Source organism: Seriola aureovittata, chromosome 13 (genome assembly GCF_021018895.1).
Source record: "Seriola aureovittata isolate HTS-2021-v1 ecotype China chromosome 13, ASM2101889v1, whole genome shotgun sequence".
Classification (NCBI taxonomy): Eukaryota; Metazoa; Chordata; class Actinopteri; order Carangiformes; family Carangidae; genus Seriola; species Seriola aureovittata.
The window spans coordinates 19,450,081-19,471,639 of NC_079376.1; the positions used below are offsets into that span (position 1 = coordinate 19,450,081).

At 38.8% G+C, this 21,559-nt stretch overlaps 1 protein-coding gene across 1 annotated transcript; it reads right to left on the bottom strand.

The window, feature by feature from the left end:
• Positions 1-484: 484 nt before the first annotated feature.
• c9orf72 (C9orf72-SMCR8 complex subunit) lies at positions 485-15,832 on the bottom strand. Its single transcript, XM_056394005.1, has 10 exons — positions 15,669-15,832; positions 14,363-14,861; positions 13,089-13,184; positions 12,416-12,480; positions 11,383-11,455; positions 10,522-10,638; positions 9,300-9,535; positions 9,095-9,152; positions 7,931-8,040; positions 485-1,829 (listed from the first exon to the last, which is right to left on the bottom strand). Exons 2-10 carry the CDS (start codon positions 14,807-14,809, stop codon positions 1,643-1,645), a joined length of 1,389 nt encoding a protein of 462 aa, XP_056249980.1. The 5' UTR covers positions 14,810-14,861; positions 15,669-15,832; the 3' UTR covers positions 485-1,642.
• Positions 15,833-21,559: the final 5,727 nt, after the last annotated feature.

Genomic DNA, 21,559 nt, shown 5'->3' on the forward strand with positions numbered 1-21,559 from the left:
ACATCAAAAACTGCTGGAATTTAATTAAAAAAATGACCAGCAATAAGCACTTTTGTTGTGAAAAGAGGCAGGATGAATAAAATTTCATAATAATGAGCTGGGTTTTTAGTTTTAGGGTTTTGTTTATTGAACTCAATATATACATACTTCCCCCAAGGTAAAATATTGATGAAAATGTAAAAAAAAGAAAGAAAAGAAGAAGCCCTATCTCACAATGTTAAGTGAGAAAAACTGACATGTAAACTGACATGGGTTAAAACATAACCTCTTTGGCAGAGGTAGTAATGAACATGTTGAGTCTGGTCTCATGCTTCCTTCTTAGAGCTTTTTAACCTCATATGAGTCAGAGATAAGCTTGATATCTGAAGGTGACTGGATCTTTGTTATCACGGCCCCTTTAACTTTTTTCAGTTCTGTTCTGACTTCATCCTTAGAATAACTTCGATCCATGTATCAGTTTTGATTTTAAAGGAATTCAAACCAGTGTGAAAGATTTGAGGTTTATTACTGCAAAGTTTATTATGCATTGCTCTCTCTGAACAATTAGACAAAGTTCACTATGAAAACAAAGTAAATCAGTCAATAAAGTAAAAAGAAAGTAGGCAACGTGTCTGGCATTTGCTGCATGTGTCATTAACATGTTATGATAAACATCCCCAAGTGGAAAAAATGCTCCATTTACAAAACTGTTTGTAAATGCAGTAAAAATGTATGGCACAACATTATCAGCTCAACACATTACAATGTCAAAATAATTTGCATTTTTGGAAGAAGTGCTTAAAGCAAATAAACAAAATAGATTGCCTTTAAGATGCAAATTTCCTCATAATCCTAACAGCAAACAGCTGCATTGTTGCCGTGGGAGAAAAAAAAAAATCAGTGCAAATCCATTTAATACGCGACCCGGTAAAGGTATTTAATGATGACACTCACGGTCTGCTATATAAAGGAGGGATTGTGATAAGATTTCATTTACAATGCTTTTGTATTTTCTTTAATGAAATCCACCTGCTTTGTGATTACTCACAACCTTTTAGTAATGTCACCCGATCTGCACTATTCACATTCAGCATCACGGCTATTAATTGAATATTTTTAAAAAGGCAACCCACGAGTTCAGATGGTTGAGGGGGCCAACTGAGGTTGATGTATAACACAAGCAGTGAATACGCTATTAACTCATGTTTTCATAAATATAATTTAAATTAAATTGCAAATGTCCTGGTGGGCACCTCAGCCAATTTTAACAACATAAATTAATACAGACCCTCGATTAACAGAAGGCATGGAATACATGAATAATTCATCCCGCAGAGAATAATTTAAGTCTTCTAAAAACATTAAACTCACATTATGCTTACAGTTTATCAAGGCAATATATCAAAACTTTAACTCTAATGGCTCATAACAGCAGCAACGATCAGTCTTTGAAATCCTGCCTTTTACAGGTCAAGACACAAAAGGAAGGCAGAATGTTCTTTTCATTTCAGCAAAGCACAAACAAATAATCAGACTAATGGTTGTGTCATGAACACACAATCGCATGCTTTCATGTAACATTTAAAGAAATCAAAAACAATACCACAAAACCTTCTGTTTTCATTAACCGTCTCATAAATAAAGTGCAGGTGAAGAATAAGAGTCAAAAGCTCATGAGTACGTCTCGCTCCTGCATGCTGGTGTAGAATGGCTTCCCGAACACAAACGAGTGGAGTCCCGCCCTCAGCTTCTCGGCGAAGGCCATTACAATGTTTAGGTCTCCCTCCACCGTCAGATCCAGATCCGACTTTAAATTGCGCAGGGATCGAAACGGCTTCTGTCCTTTTTGCCTGTGAAGGAAGGCCGGGAAGACATTGTAACTGTAGTGTAAACTGTTAACAACCTACAATACTCGGGGTCAGAGGATTTGCATTAGCATCTAGTTGGGTTGCAGCTGTGCACAGGAATGCCATACCACGATGAATTATGTATGCTGCTACAGGATGGCAACTGAGCATAAACAATCTTGTCAAGGCACCTGTAAAATAACACGCCCTTAGACCTCAGGCTGTTAGCAATACCATAAACAAGACCGCCTTTATGCTTTCACACGACCACACAAATAATGGTTTCGCTTGTATAGTTAGTGTTATCTCTGGTGTAAGATATGTTCAAGGTTTTACTATATAGTGGGAAAGAATGGCACTCAAAACATCTCTGCTGGAACAATTTTAAGCATTTTTGATGCAAGTAAAAAATGAGATCAAAGTAAGGTTTTGTGGTGTCATAGTAACATTTCTTGTATTTAGTCAGAAAAAAATCAGTTGAATGTCTGTATTATAACATTATTATCATATGAATTAATAAATTACAGCATATGCAACTTTAAGAAATCCCCAAAAGAATTTAGTCTGATGTATTGATTCTAAGGTAAAACATCTGTATTGTACTGTTTCTCTAGTTTCCTTTCCTCCTGAATTTCCGCTTCAGAGAAACCTCCTCTTTGCGAACTTAAGACTGTGCTTCTACTCTTGGGTATCAACCACCATTTATGAGTAAATCTTTTTGAAAAATTTGAGCTTCACATCTACTGTTTCTAGAAATTTCAAGGTTTGAAATGTAGCAGAGAGAATTTAAGAGTTGGCGAGATTCCATGCAAAGTCGATGGAAAGATGCGATTAGGCACGACGATTTTGCCTGGGGCTGCGTGTATTGAAAATGTTTAAACTTGAGCAAAAAAGGTTTTCGCGTGTGCCCCGGGGTTTTATGAATCTGTGTAATACATGTGCAGAGATGAGAAGAAAAAGGAGAGAAATGGGAGAGAAATAACAGAAAGGAGAGTCTCTGATGAGGTCTGAGTTCAGGGTTACATACAAACATTAAACGGTCTGTAGTTGTATTAGTGTAAACGACTTTCTGTCTGACCACACCTTAATAGTATTTGCAGTAGACTTCCTGCGTTAAGTGATTTTTGTCACTTGAAGGCAGCAAGACAAGCTATGAACACAACATTGACATATTAACACCTCATAATAATATTTGATATAGGTAACATGTTAGCAAACAGTTGCTAATTTTCACATCCAGATACAAAGTGATATTCATTTGGAGTTGTGTTTGTGTCTGGCTGCTAAATGCTCCACTGTGCTCTCTAGCTTGTAGCTAACTCTTTAAGCCTGCTGTCTTGGTGCTGGGCAGGTAGTGTACAGTGAGCTGAAAACAGCTGCCTGTTGCAACTGAAAATGATGCTGCTGAGAGCTGTAAGAGAGAATGAAAAACAGTGAAGTTCGGGGCCATAAAACCAAAACAATGAGCTGAAAGAGACTAAAATGCTCTTTAGAGCTGAGGGGAATGGCAAAGTTGGGTGATCCTTTTCCATAGGTTTGTCACTATAAGTAACATTTCTCACACTACACTGTATATAGCCATTTCATCTAAAAAAAAAATCTTCATTAGTACAACATTAACATTTCTGACATGGTGACACAAAATGAAAGACCAGGATACAAAAACTGATACAGCCAAATTTCTTGTGTGTAATTCTAGTTGTATAAGCAGTTTGTGTGTGCGCACACACTTTTCGGCCTTTACTGATGCAACAATTCAAGCACTTTTGTCAAGCCCAGTGTAACATTTACTATGTAACTAATTAGCACTATGCAGTGTTCAAACTCACTGTGTGCAATTGATTGCAAAAGGTTTTAGAATTTTAGAATCCTTGGTTTTTTTTTTCTTAGAGCCAGGGTCACTGACAACTGAATACTAACATTTACAGAATGTAATATGTCATATATATTTGTGTTGCACATACACACATACAGCGACTTTCACATTGACCTTACTGCTGTTGAACTTTGTTGCTATTTATCCATGCTGATATACCTTGTATGGCAAATATGCACATATACTGTATGAATGTAATATCGTTTTTTTTGCACTAAGATTATCTTCTCATCCAGCTAATTTTTTTAATCAATATATGTACAGTCAGTTAGTCAGTTATTTATGTGTACAGTTATTTATTTGCACTAGTAATGTCATTCTCCAATGTTCTCATTATAATATTACAGGTTATCTTTTTGCACCGCTGTTAATTTTTTTTTTTTTGCACAGATGTTTTTTCACTCATTGTTGTTGTTTTACATCGTTTACCTTAATGTGTACAGTTTTGCACTAGTTGTGTGTTCTTTTTTGTGTATTCCATACATTTTAAATGTCTACTCTATGTGCCCTTTAAATTGCCCGCTGGAGACAAAAAAAGTTTCTTTCAAAAGTCATTTGCCAACAAGAATCAAACAAGATTGTGTAGAACTAGAAGATTAAATGGGAGTGACTGCTATCCTAAAATGAGAGGGAAGGTCAGTCCACTGATGGGGAGCATGGAAGGAGATGAGTCAGGCCCAGATGGAGCGATGACCAGGTCACCACAGGGAGGGCGACATGAAAAAATTTGGGGAAGCTAAAGACATGGTAGGCTGCGGAGACTCTGATGAATTGTCGGGGTTTAAGAGGGTGCTTCTGGAGCTGAGCCAGAAGGTGGTTACTGTAATCCTGATGGGACCAGAGCGTGACAGGACATACAATTATTCCTAGCTCTTCTAGTCCTAAGAGAGGGGGAGAATTCAATGGATTTATTAGAGTGTAAAGCTACAGTACTGGTTTCTAACTTGTTTTATCGTTGAGTGAATGTTCTGGTAACTGCCTAAATTAAAGGAGTATTAACGCGAACTGCGGTGTGAGGCCATCAAAAGCCACCAGGTCACCTTGCAGGCTGGCATACAGTCTCATTTCTGTGCTTGAGGGGGGGGGGGCGGAGAAATGAGAATTTCTCTGTCAGTGATCAAATGACGATCATAAAAACATCACTTAGAGTTTTGATGATGATGATGATGGTGGGGGGGGGGTGACGACGACGACATTGCTGGCCCTACTCCAGAGTGCTTTACATCATTTTCTTACTCAACACATTATTCACTTCATTCATGCCATGTTGATGGGGAAGCTGCCAGCCACTCTTGGGTGATGCTGAGAATTCATCATCCTGTGTAGGTAGACCACCAGCCGCTTCTTCCCAACATGAATCCTTTGCTCATTTTTTTCCTTCATACAAACTAGTGCTGGAATGATTTTCCTCATTTATGAGTCTGCTAATTTTGTAATTAACTGTTTCTTCTATAAAATCAAAGAAAAACAAACTGAAAAGTGCCAGTCATAAGTTACCACAGCCAAAGGTAACATCCAGTCCCAAATCTATTCAACTTAAATCAATATAAAACTGACAAAAACTGCATATCCTCAATTTGGAAATGTGTGAAGTGTGTAGTGTTCAGAATTGATAACTGACTTTAATGATCGATCACCAAAATAATTGTTGATTACTTTCTCTCGATCATTCTACAAGCCTAATTCTGCTCAGCAGATTGTCAGTGATTAAAAAAAAAAAAAAGCTACTGATTACAATCAACCAATGATCAGTGGCTTTAAAAGTTTACAGTTTTGTTAATCTTTTTTTTTTGCACCTCGCACCTTCCTGTCTTGTACTACTCTTTTGGAAAGCTTTACTATTCATATTTTCAGTTGTGCCAAGGGTACCACACTTCTACAGTCCTTCACCCCTGAATGTAATACTTGCAGTGTATTCATATGTTTGTTTTCTATACACTAAGGCCCGGCTCTACTAAAGGTCTTCCACGGAGCAAATGTCCTCAAACGTAAGTCTTTTTTTCTGTATTATTATCAAATTGTAAATCCAATTTCCTGCTGTTAAACTCAAGGACAGACTTTTTGTGCTCTGCACCACATACACATACATTATGAGGATTGTCCTTTTTTGAAGGATAAAATTGGATCTAGGGAAATAATGACGTTATTCAAATGCCCAAACTTCTTTTACCAGACAGGAAACTTCATCTCTGATTGTGTGTGATGTTAGACCTATCCTGATAAATCATGTCTTTATTTTTTCAAGTGTGAACATGTCAGCTATTCTGGTGTTACACAGCAGCAAAAAGTCTGATTATGACTGAGACTGCCGGTTGCGCTTTGGTATGTATTTTCTACATCAGACACAATCTGACACTGGTGGAAAAAAAGAAGAAAAAAAACAAAAAAATCAAGAAACAAAATTGCTTCGACTTCCTTCTGTTTGGGAGGTAACCATGTCCAAGTTTTAGAATTACAGTTCTCATAATTTGGGAGCTTTTGGGGGCTGTAAACAGGATGTTTAGTGTAGTGTAGTGGAGTGGAGGCAGCAAGTTAGCTGGGGGCAAAAAGTAAAGCTCCATTAGCCTATATTCATTCACATTTTGGCAAATTGGTACCAACAGTATGCTTAATTAGCTATTAGCAGTTACTGTAGTTACAAGAAGCATTTTTTCTGTGATTTCTAAGCGCATTTATGGAAGTTTATTCGCAATGGACATCAGAAGTAATGATGTACTTGTGAAGTGCAAGTCATACTGAATCTAAAAATAAGTATGTCATGTCTGTGTTTTCAGATGCCTTCAGACTTATATGAACAAATTAGCATTGTAGATTTCCGCGTGTATTTCCGCATGTATATATTTGGTGTAATAAACTGATTCAAATATTCATCTCTTGTAGATTTTTCATTCAAAACATCATGGCTATAGATTCAGAACAAAGCGAGGGTTCCTACTGCTCAGCAGAGAGGTGCCTGAGTTCTTTGCACTACTTCTCTTGCGAAAAGTATCCAGACCATATGTTTCACTTTCTCTGTGTCTGACATACTGCTCTTCATCTTCATCTGGTCATCTAGCGTCTGCTTTACACCTCCAGTCAACTGAATCAGAGTAGCTTTCCCATATTCCCACACAATTCGATGCAGTGCACAGATATTGAAAGTAAAAAGATGCACCTCTCTGCACTGCACCTCTGAGACTCTCACTCTGCATAAGTGTGTTCCTGTCTTACAGATGTTTCTTAACTGGAATTAATGTTGTCTGTTCCCTATCATTCTGTGTTTGGTAATTTGTCCCTCAGGGGTTGCCATATCCTCCCCATGTACATCAAAACCCTTGGGGGTAATATGAACAGATTTAGAAATTACTGACAGGACTATTTTGGCTCCAAACACCAGAAAGTGTGTTACATCAGGCAACAGACCACAGGGCTTAAAGTTATTTCTGGCAGTGTGTCCTATGGGGGACCAGTGGTGATCAGTGGTGATGTCACTGTCCAAGCAAGGGCAGTGGCTGCAGAGCACTAGTGTGAAGCAAAACAATGACATAAAACAAGTGAAATATCAGGTCTGGTATTTTGATTTTCCGCGGGGCCGTAACAGAGGGTCCGGCCCTATAATCACAAATGTCCATGACTAACTGACTGACTGAGTGATCATAATTCCATCATTGGTCAGTCGAATGCCACATAACTGAGTTGGAGTTTCCCCAATGGGGGTTGCTCTTTCAAAATGAATTGGCGCAAACAGGTTCTATTAGCGGGGCATTTACATAAGTGTTACCAACTTAGCGCATTTGTCACAAACATAATACACATCCTGCAGAGAAAGCAGGAATGTGGGAGGGAGAGAGAGAAGTTACCGGTAACTGCTAAAGACACTCGCAGATCTGAATAGCATGTTAACAGAAACACCAGCAACCTGAAATGATACAATACACTTACTGCAGCACAGCAATAAAACTCCTGTTAAGAAATAAGGGGGTTTTGTCCACTGAATTGCTAGAGGACTTTTAATTTGAAACAATTTCAGGAAGTGTTGAATTTGTATTAACAGGGGTGAAAGAATACTAAAATATCATGTGGTTCAGACATACACTATGTTTTGACCCAGTCTTGTTTTGTTTCTTTCTGTAGTGTGGTGCATGTGTGTGTGTGTGTGTGAGTGTGTGTGTGTGTGTGTAATGGTTTAACGCCACACATTAATCCCTTTTGTTATTTGGATTAAAGTCTTATTAGTGACAGCTCTTACGTTTCGTCCTCGATGTACTTGAGCAGTGTGAGGGCCTTCCTGTGGAGCAGCAGCAGGAACTGGGCCAGGTAGGTGCTCCGCAGGGACAGGCCCGGCTTCAGCATGAACACCTGGGTACAACACAGGATGTCAATTAGTAGTCCAGGCTACAACTTGACTGGAAAAGCTTGGAATAATACACCCCCCCCCCTTTGTGCTAACCTTGAGAAAGAAACATATTGCTGTTGTTATGAGAAAAACTTGTAACCTCATCTGTGGGAGCACTTTCATTGGACCGGATGATGGGTTGTGACCCTTGAGAATAAATCCTAATGTCTTATATCTATGGGCTCTAATGATTACATCAGTGGAATCACATATTTCAAGTATGTGGCACAAATCAGTGTCTGTTTGAGGACTGCAAACAAAGTATGACTGTGAATCTACAACTTTCAACTTCACAATGCTACACACTGCTGTGAAAAGTCACAGATAACAAGAACCCAAATCCACTTTCACATTAACAGCCCTTAACAAGCAGCAGCTGGTTGAATCCTCACTTAAGAGTTGACAAACTGTAATTATAGAAATGCATATAAAACATAGCAGTTTATAAACAACGTTTTTCTTCAGTATCACTTTGACTAATTTGTCACTTTAAACTCCAAAGAGTTTCCTTTGAGAAGAGACTGGATACATGAGTGTAACCATGAGGGATTAAAGACAGTAACCGCAGCTTTATGTTAGGTCAGTTTTATACTTGTGCACAAAGAAAAAGGTGGTGGTTAATGGTTCAAACAATACTATTTTTTTTAAATTACAAATTAATCAGTCTTTATTCTTTGCTCGAAGGTTTTTAAGATAAGAAGGTTTCATAAAGACAGTGTGGTTGTTTTTCCTTTTGTGAACATAGAAGTAACTTTTCTTTGTTGCACTGTGTTGTCATATTTTTCTTCTAAATTACGTGAATAATAAATATGACTGTTTTTATTAGGTTTATTATTTTGCTTTTGTTGTTAGGTTATTATTTTATTTTATTCCTGACTATAGTAAATGTATTTCTTTATTTGTTTACTTTCTCTTTTCTTACTTCTTTTGACTTTTGACTTTAGGAGTTTTTTTCTCTCTATATAAACAATAAAAAAAAGTTTTACAAAAAGTAAAGAATTGATGCTATATTCTTACCTCATCTATAAATGACTTCACCAACGTGTCTTTATGCATGACGTCCTGAAATATATTCCTAAAACAAGAAAAAGGCACAGTAGTTATGATATTTAATGTGACAGGAAAAAAATGGAAACAGTGTAGAAAATAAATTGTGTATTCAAAATGTAGAACCATTACTTTCATGTAACACAGAAATACAAGGGATGAGTGCGTGGCTTACAGGTCAGGCGTGAAGGTTTCATCAGTGTGAATGACTGTGTCTGGGGGTATGTCCTCCTCGCTGTCTGTCTTCCAGAGCGTGCTTAGCTCAGACCGCATATAGCGCCGCTGGTTGTATGTGTGCTCGTGGCACGGCGGCATCTGCTTCACCGTGTTAATGTCGACGTCGATGTGAGTGGTTGGGTACGGTGAGTAGAGCACCTGGCGGAAGGGCAGGACAAAGCTACCTGTGGAGTCCTGGGAATAAAAAAAAAACACAAGGGGGGGAAGCCCATACTGACAAGCTGCCAACTCTAGGCTAATCTTACCACCTGGTACAATTATTTTTTTATGTGATGTGTGATAGCATGTTCATATTATTCATTTCAATTCATGTCCCAAGAGCAGACAGCACAGAATAGACTATGTGTAAATAAGAAGAAAGAACAATAGGAAGAAAAGCAAAAAAGCAAGTACATACATAGAAATATGACAATGGGTGAACATCAAAGTAGCTTTACAGAAATATCCTACATCCATGTCTTATGTGTGCAACAAAGCGTTAATAAATCATTACACATTTTGCAAACATGGAGCTTCCAATATCCTTTTTTATTGTTTCTCCCTGGGCCAGGCTTTCTTGTTTCACACTGCATTTTACAGGGAAATCTAAAATAAGATCCTGCAGGAGCTCCACAACACAGCTAGTGTGTATCATACTGACTCTCTCTGAATGAAATAACAAGCTCTACCAAGCTTTCTGTTGCTTCTTTTGCTGTTCTCATTCTGCTCATGTCGATGAGCATTGTCCCCTCCCTGCCTCGCAGAGTGGTGGTAAATTCTGTGACAACTTCTCTAAAATCTTAAACTTTGCCGACAGTCAGTTCTCTGTTCTGCACTTGACCTCAAGTAATAGTACAAAACTTGTTTTGCCTGTTTAAGCTGAACAGAGAAGAGCAACAAAACCAAACCAGTTTGCACACTGCAGTTGCCTGAGTAAAAATAAAACTCTTCAAGTTTGAACCACATTAAAAAGCTCCATATAACACAATAAACAAGAATCATCTGCAGTGTAGTATTAAGAAATCGCACTGCAACAATTTCAGGTCTAAAAAAGAAATCAGGTCAGAGCAACAGACTGGGCAAGATCAAACAAGCAGACAAAACAAAGAGCAATAACCAGGCTCTTAATGAAATCACATTAATCACATTGTGCTGTACAGTGAGAGGGAACTAGTGGCTACCTTGAGCAGACCCTGAACAAACAGGCCGGTATCGTATTTGAAGGAAGAGTCCGCCTTGCAGAGGCGAGAGCACTTCCTCTCAGCCGAGGTGAGGAAGAGGCAGAGAGTCCGCACAATCTGCAAGAAAACAGATTTGTCAAAGAAACACATTTACACATTAACAAAGATTACATAGATGACATAGACCAATAGATTTCAAGTGAAAGAAAAACAGGTTTGGGAATATTTTGGAACAAACCAAATTACACCTTAAACTCTTTCCCATGATGAGGGTGACATGGGCAGGAAATAAATTGACTTTTGCTGGTTAAGATTTTTAAAAAGGGAATTACTGCACAATCAGGACAAAATTTACTAAAGAAGCCATATTTTCATTATAGACTGTAATCTGGCATCAGGTTTGAGGCTAGTTGTTAGATACAGATAAGAGTGTTGATTTAATTGGTGCTAAATTCAGGCCTCAAGCCAATAAAAATACAAATTAAAACTGTGTAGGCTTTTGGTATTCATGGGACAAACTGTTTGTGGCTTCTGTCTACTGTAGGCTGCTGCAAACAGCACATGATGTGCAATATCAGTTTTCTTTCTTGCTTACTGTGCCCAAACTGCGTCTTCTTTTAAGTCAGAAATCTGCAACCACCAGCATCTTACATGCTTTTACATTCGACTTCTAAAAGCTGCAACAGTAACTCTGCAGCCAAGCCCAAAGTGACATTCAATACACTGACACAGGCAGTATCAGGCTGGAAAAGTGCATGAAGGCCTCATTAAACTCACAACAACAACACTCATCAAAACATGTTACGTTATGTAGATGATCCAAATTTTGTGTGTGTGCAGCCACTAATATGGCAAATTTACCTTATTGACTTTCTCTGGGTTGCTTCCAACTACTATTGAACAGCCGCAAGTCTGCAGATGAGAGCTGATGGCCCTGAACCAAAGAGACAAAGACATGCAAATTAGAGCCAATTAGCTTCATTAGCGTTACTCTTATTATTATTGACAGCTTTTAGGAATAATGATTGAGGCAGTGGAACTGATTAGTCTGAAAAACATTTATGAGTCTAAAGGAGGAATAAAGTTGTTAAGTCGCTCTGGGTAAGTTACATCAGCCTATTCATTCATTCATTAGCTACACCGCTTATCCCCCCAGGGTTGCGAAGGGGGGCTGTAGCTAATCCCAGCTGACACTGGGCGAGGGCAGGGTACATCCTGGACAGGCTGCCAGCCTATCACATGGCTGACACATAGAAACAAAAACAATCATTCACGCTCACATTCACACCTATGGGCAATTTAGAGTCACCAGTTAACCTGCATGTATTTGGATTGTGGGAGGAAGGTGGAGGAAACCCACGCAGGCTCCAAGAGAACATGCAAACTTCACCAGCTGCCTAGCAGGTTCAAACACAGAACCTTCCTGCTGTAACAGTGCCAACCACTGCACCACCTTGCTGCCTAGTAATCCTTAAATTTACCTTTTTACTTAATTTAATGATTTGACTGATCACAAAGAGAGCTATTTTGCCTGATTACTTTGATTACCTCAAATACTATGAGTACAGTACGGCTGTCATTATATTCCTATTAAGAATCTCAGACATCAGCTGTAAATATGCTTTAAATCCAAGTAAATAAATTCCAGTTTGCAGACACTTTGTCATCTCCACAGGATGCTGAACTAATCCTGTTCAGCTCTGAGCTACTGGGAGCTTCGTTGCTAAAATGGACTTTCTGGACTCTCAACACTAAACAGCAATTTAGCTTTCATCCTTTCTCTGGAGGAAACTGTGGCTAAGTGGAGAGCCATTACTCATCATTGGAAGGTTGATGTGTGTTAAATGGGCATTGTTCATCATCTGTCTCCATTTGCCTGTACAGGAGTGCTTACTTGTGGAGGAAATCCTCGTGGCAGCTGTCCCCGATGTCATCATCATTTAGAACGGTGTCTTTTATCTGCTCAGCAGGAGTAAAACAAATGAGTCATTTCTAACATTGGTCTCAACAAAAAACAGAAGTGCTGATGGACACATTTGCAGTTATTCCCATGAAAATAAGATGCAAAGAAAAAAAAAAAAAGAGAGAAAAAGGTGCACCGTCGTGTAGGAAACAGAAAGAAGGATTCTGGGGAGCTTCTTTGTGCTACTATTTTTTGCTGCATTTGCATATCAGACGGGAACAAATCTGTCAAATCACTCTGGGTGGTAATCCAGGCAGAGAACCTGGATAATTCAAACCTCTTGGAAATAGAGAGTGAAAGAATAAAACCAGGGGAATTTACCAAAGTTAGAGAGAAAGGTTTTGTTCAGAAATGTGTTTCAAAATGCAACCCAGCTCCTTTCATGTTCCTGCCACCATGATGTCTACATAACACGCTCTTAACACTTCCTTCACTTCAAAAAAGTTAGGTGGTAAGATATATGACAGCCTTTGGACTAAATAGTGAGTGCTAACAATAGCAGTCACCATTATTTTCTTTAATCATAAATTTAAACATTAATCACTAGCATGGTAAGTAGCTAAGGATGAGAATATATGTGTGTGTGAGTGTGTGTGCTACTCACATCTATATCTTCTGGCACACTGTGTGTCTTCATAGACGCCAAGAGCTCCATGATAGGGACAATCTCCAAGCTCAACACTGAGATGATGTTGTAGCCCTGAAGTTGAAGGAAAGAAGAAACAGTGAAGTGAAGCGCTGCACAAATACTGAAGCCAGAGGAGTGAGAGGACCTCTGATGTTCTTCTTCATCATTGCTGGATTTCATCTCTCATTTGTGTACCTGGTACTGTATTGTACGCGAGAGATGCCTCATTCCCCAAATAAGGAAAAACAACTGGTAGAAGGGGTAATGTTAGTCACAATTTGTGCTCAAAAAGCAAATTTAATGTCAAAACACTTGTTTATGTTATGTATTATATGTGTATATGTACACTATGCAAAAAAAACAAACAAAAAAAATAAAAACACTTCAGCTCTTAAAAAAATGATCAAACACTCCTAAAACTGTTTGTTAGATAAGGACGGTCAGGGTTTGACTTTGTCTGTACGTTTTAGCACCAATATGCTATAATCGTACTGATGCCTTTAACCAGGTACTGGTATCTATACCAAAACAATCCTTTTGTTGTTACATTAAGAAATATTACATGTTTTTCTACAATACCCATGTTTATTTCACAACAGAAATCCAGCTTCCCAAAGAAGCTGTACAAGAGCTGACATTTCCTCAGCTCCGAAATAGTACTGAGGATGGATACTCAGCACAGTGAGTAGTATTCTCCAGCCATAAGAGCTCTGGCAACCAGGACTATGATATATATCATTTTTCAAAGCAACACAGCTAACAGAGCACCAGAAGGGGCAAACAGCAGGTGTATCAGGCATAACAAAAACCTACTAAAATATTTATACAGGCTATGTAAGTCTGACTAGAGGAGCACAATAAAACTAACACCTTGGATGTGATAAACATATGCAAAACATAAATAGGCCTATACAGCAGTGTCTGCAATGTGATGCATTTTGAACTGGTCTGTGTCACATTATTTTGTTTACCTGCCACTAGCTTTCTCTGTAGGAGCGCTCAGACCTAATTAGCTAACTTACTCCTCTGTGTTGGGAGACTGCAACTTTATTATTCTGCCAATATTGTTGCAGTCCCAAATGGATGAAACATAGGTGATATATTACTTAATACCCCCTTTGAAATCAAGTATTTAGGCTACATAAGGTTTTAAAGTACCTCCTATGAGTGTAAAGAGCAATAATTTGTTAATTCTCGTGTGAATACTCAGACTATGTGCAGGAGTGAGAAGTCAAGGGATCGGCAGGTACCTTCTGCATCCAAATGCGCCCTTTGCGGATTACATGTTTCAGCCTCTCCACACAGATGGTGTGCAGAGGCAGGTAGAAGGCCAGCTCTGTCTGAGGTAGGATGATGGACAAGGCACATGTGTTCTTGTCTCCCTTCAGCTCGCCATCAAAGATGAGAGACACAATAATGACGCCCTTTTCTGCCAGGACAAAGAACTTCACATCCACGGCACCACACTCAGCGCTACGCAGAATCTCCCCATTAAGTGTATGATTGGCCAAAAAGGTGACCTCTCCATCACTGAGGAACATAGATTGGTCACCCTTTGGTGCCCAGATGTGGCGCACTCGTGGACCAAGGATGTTGTCCCAGTAGGCGAAGGTGGCAGCCAGCAATGGGCATTCTCCCTCTACTGCTACTTCAGACTTTGCCACGGCAGGTGACTGGGGTGGACAGCCAGAAGACATTGGAGTGATTTGGAAATGTCACTGTCTTCTGTAAGGCTGAGTGATATTCAACCTACATCAACACAGAAAAAACAACTGTTGTGTTTATGGAAGCACTAAATGACACGATTGTCAAAGTAGTTAAGTGTAGATAGGTAAAAGCCATATTCTGGAATAGAATAATAATCAGCTAAAGTAAAGTGAAAATGAAAGTATTTTGAACTTTTAGTCAGCTGATAGCTCTTTAATATTTAATATTTTATCAATTTTCTACAAAATATACATCCATTCGAAACTTACCCAAAAGCCCATGATAAGGCTTGTCGTCATCTGTCAAATTCGGCATATATAATTCATATATTACAATTGTATTACTGTAAAACATTTCTTTTTATATTCACTTATCAAGCTGCTTCCTGAATTGAATTGTTAGGCGTTATATCTGAAGGCTTTAAAGAGCAGGCGTAACAAACACATGTAAATGACGATAAATACAGCTGCTGGATTGACCATATATATTCTGAATTTACCAGGATCCCGTAGTTATTCAGGATTTATAGTTGTCTTGTTACCAGGTATCTAGGTTTGTCAGCAGCGAGCAATGAGACTTTATTTTGACAGTTTATGAATATGGAATTACATATTTTCAATTATATTTTTTATATTTTTCAGTTTTGTAAAGTAAACAAGAATAGAGGCTCGGCTACAGCTTAATGACAGAATCGGTAGGGAGTAGGAAACGATGTAACGTTCATGTTACTGTCAGTCAATATTTTGAAGTAACGGTATCTCAGGGTTTGGGAAACAGGCAAGCTTGCTAACTAATGTTAGCCAAACTAGCAGTGACAGGAAACATTTGAATAACATCGCTATGACTTACTTGTTCGGTCTTTTTTTTTTTGGTGCTGAGTCGCCACACCACAGAGTTTCTAGAGGAAGCGTTTCAAATGCTGCTGTTTAGTCATCATTATGGTGTTTCTGTTACTGGCATGTAACACTTAAACGGTGGTTCGCAAGCTGCAGTTTTTGTTGTCTTCCAGACACTTCCTTGAACGTCAGTCCTACGTCAACAAATGACAGGCGTGCACAGGGCCCTCTAGCGAACGAGACACGGAATTGGACAGTGAGTCAATGATGTCATTTTTATTCCAGGCGGCCACCTGCAGAAAATTAGTTATTTAAATTCATCTAGATGAAGCCTTCCCACACAAATGGTTGTATCCGCAGGCAAAACTTTGTGTTTGCCTTTTAATCTCATAGTTCTGAGGGTACTGTGAGACCTAATTAATGGTACCCCACTGCAATTCTGGAGACCTAATACTGTTTCTCTCTTTTTGATTTTGAAATCATATCACACATCAAGACATCGCCCAAGAGCATCTGACTGCAGACCTCCACCAGGGGAAACTCAAGACAAGTGTTAATGTGATTGAGTTATTTCATTAAGGATGTATCTGTATATTTTAAACAGTTATCCAGCTATCCAGTGACCCCAGCCCCCCAACCCCTCCATCCCTTCATCCCCCTCCTCACAGAAACTTTGTTACACTGTTTATTTATCTACACTCTTTATACACACTTGAGCTTACACCTAATTCACAATATTATGCCCAATGTTCTCAGCAAGACACTAATGAGACGCCTGACGCTGTTTTCTCTAATGGCTCATCAGCAATTCAGACAGTGAACTGCTCCCGCAAACAGTCAGCCTTAATTATGGAACACAATTACACCTTGCTGGCGAAAATGGTTAACTCAGCTGTGCTACCATGGTGTCCTCAGTCCTGGATAGTTTTTAGATTTTGGCCCACAGCCAGTGTCCATTCTCCTCAGTCAGTCTTTTGCTCCACTTTCTTCTGAGGTCTCTTGTGGCCTGTTGTAATCAAGCGGCTACCTCTCAACCACAAAAATGAGGCCAACAAAGAGTGCTAAAAACTGCATTTCCTCGAATGGCCACTTGAGGCTGGCTCCAAAAGCGAGTCAATTGTTATAGATTAAAATATTATAACTTTACAGCAGAAATAAAAATGTTTACTGTCTGGTACAAAAAACAGTTTTAGTCTCTAAAGCTAATTTTGCTCTTCGTGATAACTATTTAGGGGTGATTTTTTTATACAACTAACTTGTTTTTTTTTATTAAGGCTTGAAGTTATGCATAATCAAGGCCGTTGTCACTTTGAGTGATAGGTGGGTACGGTCACAGGTGGCTAGTCGCTAGCTGTCTGCCCAGCATCTAAGCTTATTCAAGTCAATGATGATCTATTGTGGTGATCTGATGTGGTATTGTGGTGTTGGTGCCTTTTGGAGGACTTTTCATGCCAATATTTGACAAATAATATGATTTACTTACTGTGCAGTTAACTGACTAACAGAATGTGAGGAAGTCTGTGCTGCTGCTTTTTGGAGTGGCTGAAATTCTTATTTTATTTATATGCTAACTCTAAATAGCCTAATTATCTTTGCTCACTATACCTGGCTTGTTACCTTAGCTCTTTAACCAGCTAATTAGCCAAATGAAATAGCCTTGGGTTAGCCTTGGAGCAAGCCCAGACGCCCAGCTGTGCTAACAAAGCTAATAGGAGTCCACACATGCCCCACCTTTTTGCCCATTTTTGGATTAGCCAGGAGTTAGATGGAGTCAGGCACTGCCAAGATGGCTACAGCAAAGCAGCCCACTCTGAGCTTCAGAGGCTCACAGAGCCCATGTCCATCTGTACATACTGGTCGTTATCCAGGACTTCAAATCTCATTGGGTGAACTAGTGGTGATGGGGTACAAATACCAAGCAGCTATTTTCTTTCCAACCTTTTCTGTTCATCTTAATCCTTTCATAAACCTCCTTTAGATTATATCATCCCTTTAAAATAACCCAAACATAACACCCGGAAGACTGCAAATTGTCACATGTTAATAAGTCAACTTTAGCAGGCTACAGGATGCAGCCTAATATTTAACAGAAAGACATGAGAGTGGTATCTATCCTTTCCTGTAACTCTCAGCAAGAAAGCTAAGAAGCATTCTTCTCAAAATGTCAATCTCTTCCTATAAAGATTTTCAACCTTAAACTGATATCAAGGCATGTGTTAATGTAGAGACCATACCGTCCTCAAACAGGACTAATTCATATAATTTATATTACACTAGTTATAGTGTAATATATAGAACATATGAAAACTTTCTCAGAATTATACTGACTATTCTTCGACATCATATTCTTTCTATCATATCCTTCTATGTTTCCTTCCTTCTGCCCTTTCTCGGTGCTTGAGGCATTCTTTACCTAACCTTTTCTGTGTCCTGTCAATGTTGTTGCTCCATTGCCAGCCCTTCTCTCAATGATTGACTGTCCATGAGCCCCATGAACATAAGCCACTGAAAGTCCTTTTTGTTTTTTCTATAGAGCTCAGCAACAGCAAACGCGGACAATGTGTGGACGGTCAGCCAGCCAGTCCGCTGAAAAAAAGTTGGCTCCTGCTAAAGTTTTCAAAGTCACTGACTGTCTGTCATCCACTCCAAATTGTGTACCTCCTGGCCAGCCCACTGATGTGACTGCACTCTGAGAACAGCACTGCAGGCTCGCTACTGCATAAGAGGTGAGAGGCTGATCTCAGTCAAGTCTTCCCATATTTTTCTGAGACAAAAAGGGAGAAAATGCTCAACAATTACAGATGACATATTTATAGAGCGATTTTAATGCATTTCTAATATTAATGTGACATGTCATTTGGTTGTTTTTTTTGTTTTTTTCATAATTTATTCTTGGTGACTTGTCTACACATCAAATCAGGTCTTATTAATATGTCTGTAATTATCTCTGCCCTGATAAAGATCCTGCGAACTAGAAAGTGGTCTACAAATTCAACCATAATCATGCCAGATTAAAAGGATTTTAATGTACCTCATCACCTTGCTTTACATAAAAGTGCCTCAAGATTTTTTCCATTCCTGTTATAATTCTTTTCATCTTTAAAATCACCTTAAGGTTCATAGATCATTTGGAGAACAATTACCTCCATTATTTGGGTCAAGAACAAGATAAGAATACATTTTATTTTTTCAGTTTATTTGGGATTAATGCCACTTTATTAGCACTTGCCAGCCACTTACTGTATGTTGGTAACATGATGATAGGGTGGCAAAAATATATTACATGGATTACATTTGCCTTTTCAGGCACTTTGTGGCTGGAAACCACCACAAAGATGCAACCAGACTCTCTAACTACCCACAGTTGGAACAGGCTCAACCAATAACCTATTTACTGGCAGTGTTAGCACAATGTAATGGTATTACTTTCTTGCTTGCAGGTTTTCTTTGCACTGGGACTGAGGCTTGTACAATTATGTATGTCACCCACAATATCCTTGTGTTTCTAAGTACAACTTTTCTTAGAGGTCTGTTACTTCTCAGTGGCTTGAGGTCGTAACTGCAGTATTAAAGTCACAAATGTGGACTCTTTGTCATTATATTAAATGGATGTAAACACAAGAACTCTCTAACTGTATAACAGTGCTGAATAATACATGGTCCACTGCTATTTTGTAGCTTCTCTCTCAACGGGAAACCTTTAGGAGTTAAAGGAATAGTGTGACCACACAAAACTCCCGTAAAACCACAACATCATTTTTACATTTCAGTTTTTGTACAGATGAAACAAATGAGATGTTATATGTTAAATGTTGTCCTTTAAAGATGTAGGCAGATTTTCTGTTTTTAACTGTTAACAAAGCCAGGCTAGCTGTTTCCCCCATTCCCCTTATTTATGCTAGGCTAAGCTAACTCTACAATATCTACATATTTACTGTACAAGCATGTGAGATCTTTTAGTCTAACTCTCAGCAGGAAAACAAAGCAACTGTATTTCCCGAAATGTCAACATGTCCCTTTAACAAATCTGCATTTTGAAAGCTGATGCTAATAATAAATTAATAATAAATTAATTTCTTGCATTAAAGCTACTAATTTCCAATAATCTGATATTTACTGTCTCTGTTTCCATGTACTAACAGTCAAATGACTGTTTACATTATGAATACAACTCTGTAAAACCATGTGTAAACTTTATTATATTGCATGTAAACAGTCATTTGTTTAAATGCAATTAAATAATAAGAGGCAAATAGTTGTGTGATGCATATATGGGCAAAATGACATCAGTCTTACTCTGCTTCCAAACCTGTATCTACAACTATAGTATACGTGGTGTTATCAGCCTTTAGCCACTTTCAACATCCTCCCACGTCCTGTCTTAACTCCTAGATTTACTCTTCGCCTTTTTGATACTACTGTTGTCAACCTTTCAGCCTCTCTGATTTTGTTAAACATGTGCCTTTGTGAATGTAGACTCTGCTCTTTTTTGGCAGCACAAATCTGCTTTCTCTCGGTTGTCATTTCATCCACACGTGTCTTAATGAGTGGGAGGCAAACGTGTCTGCTCTGCCTTTTTGCCATTCACAACCCACTTTGAGGAGTGTGAAAAATTACTGGTCATTTATCTAACCATCAGTAACTCTGGCCCCACATTATGCCACTTTTTTTTTTGTCATGATAATGACTCACTACATGAAACCTTCCATTTCACAGCTTTACACATTATTAGTTGCAAATGCACTGACCTGCATGCTAATGACTATAAGAAGTTTCAGCCTGCAGTACATTTGACCCAGCACTGACCACATACTCCTGCAGTTGATGTAGGTTATACTAAATTAGTGAAAAGTGTGTGGGTTATAAGATGAACAAACTATTGCTTCACTCACCATACACATATTGCGAATGGCTGTCCTGCTGATTGCCTGCAACACTTTGCAACACTAGCAGCATGACTCTTTGGAGATGCAATATCGGTCCATTGGTTTGTGAGTCTTGTTGAAATGATTTTGGTGATCCACTGACTTTTCCCAATTTTACTTTTGAGTGAAATGTTTCAACAAATTAAGGTCAGATTGCTATTAAATTTGATTAATTGATAGATTTAAGAAGTGTACCTCATGTTTAGTGCTAATTTGAAAAATTTACCATGTTAACATGCTAAACTAAAATGTTTACCAAGGTTAAACAGCACACCTGCTAAACAGCATGCTGATGTTAGCATTAGCTCCGATGTGCCTCACAGAGCTGTTAGCCCGTCTGCAGACTTTTAGACTTTAACTGGCATTCTCTTTTTTTCTTTTGACTAAGATGCAAAAGCCTTGTTAAAACACTCAATGACATTTCAGGTTAATTGTTATTTATCACTTTAAATTTAATTTAATTACTTTACTGTTCACTGAGGTTTAAGGTAAGAATGTTAATTTTCCAGTCTTGATGATAGTCTAGTCACTTAACAGCATCTCGGTAAGTCATTTCAAATGAATCTGTAATGTGTTTGGCACAGTAAATACCTTATGAATTGCTAATACAATTAATTGGGGATTTTAAGTACAAAGAGCTAAATTGGATGACTGAGCAGTGATCTGTGCTAAAAGCTCTGAGGTTATGGAGTCTGTGACTGTGTCTGTGTATCTGTGGTTCACTTCATTAGCGTCACTGTTTTTGCTTGGGGAGACGTAATTGAGAGTAGTGACAGCACAGCATCTCTTTTCATCTGACATTAGACAGACGGACGGGCTCCTGTTTCCGGCCCAGGCCGGCAGCCTGATGCCTACCGCCAACATCCATTAGGATCGGTTTAGGATCAGTCCATTCCCCACTAACCTACATGGCCACAAGAAATGGGGCAAAACTGCCCTCAGAGCAGCCTCCAGGGCCTCCATGAATCCTCGCTTCCCT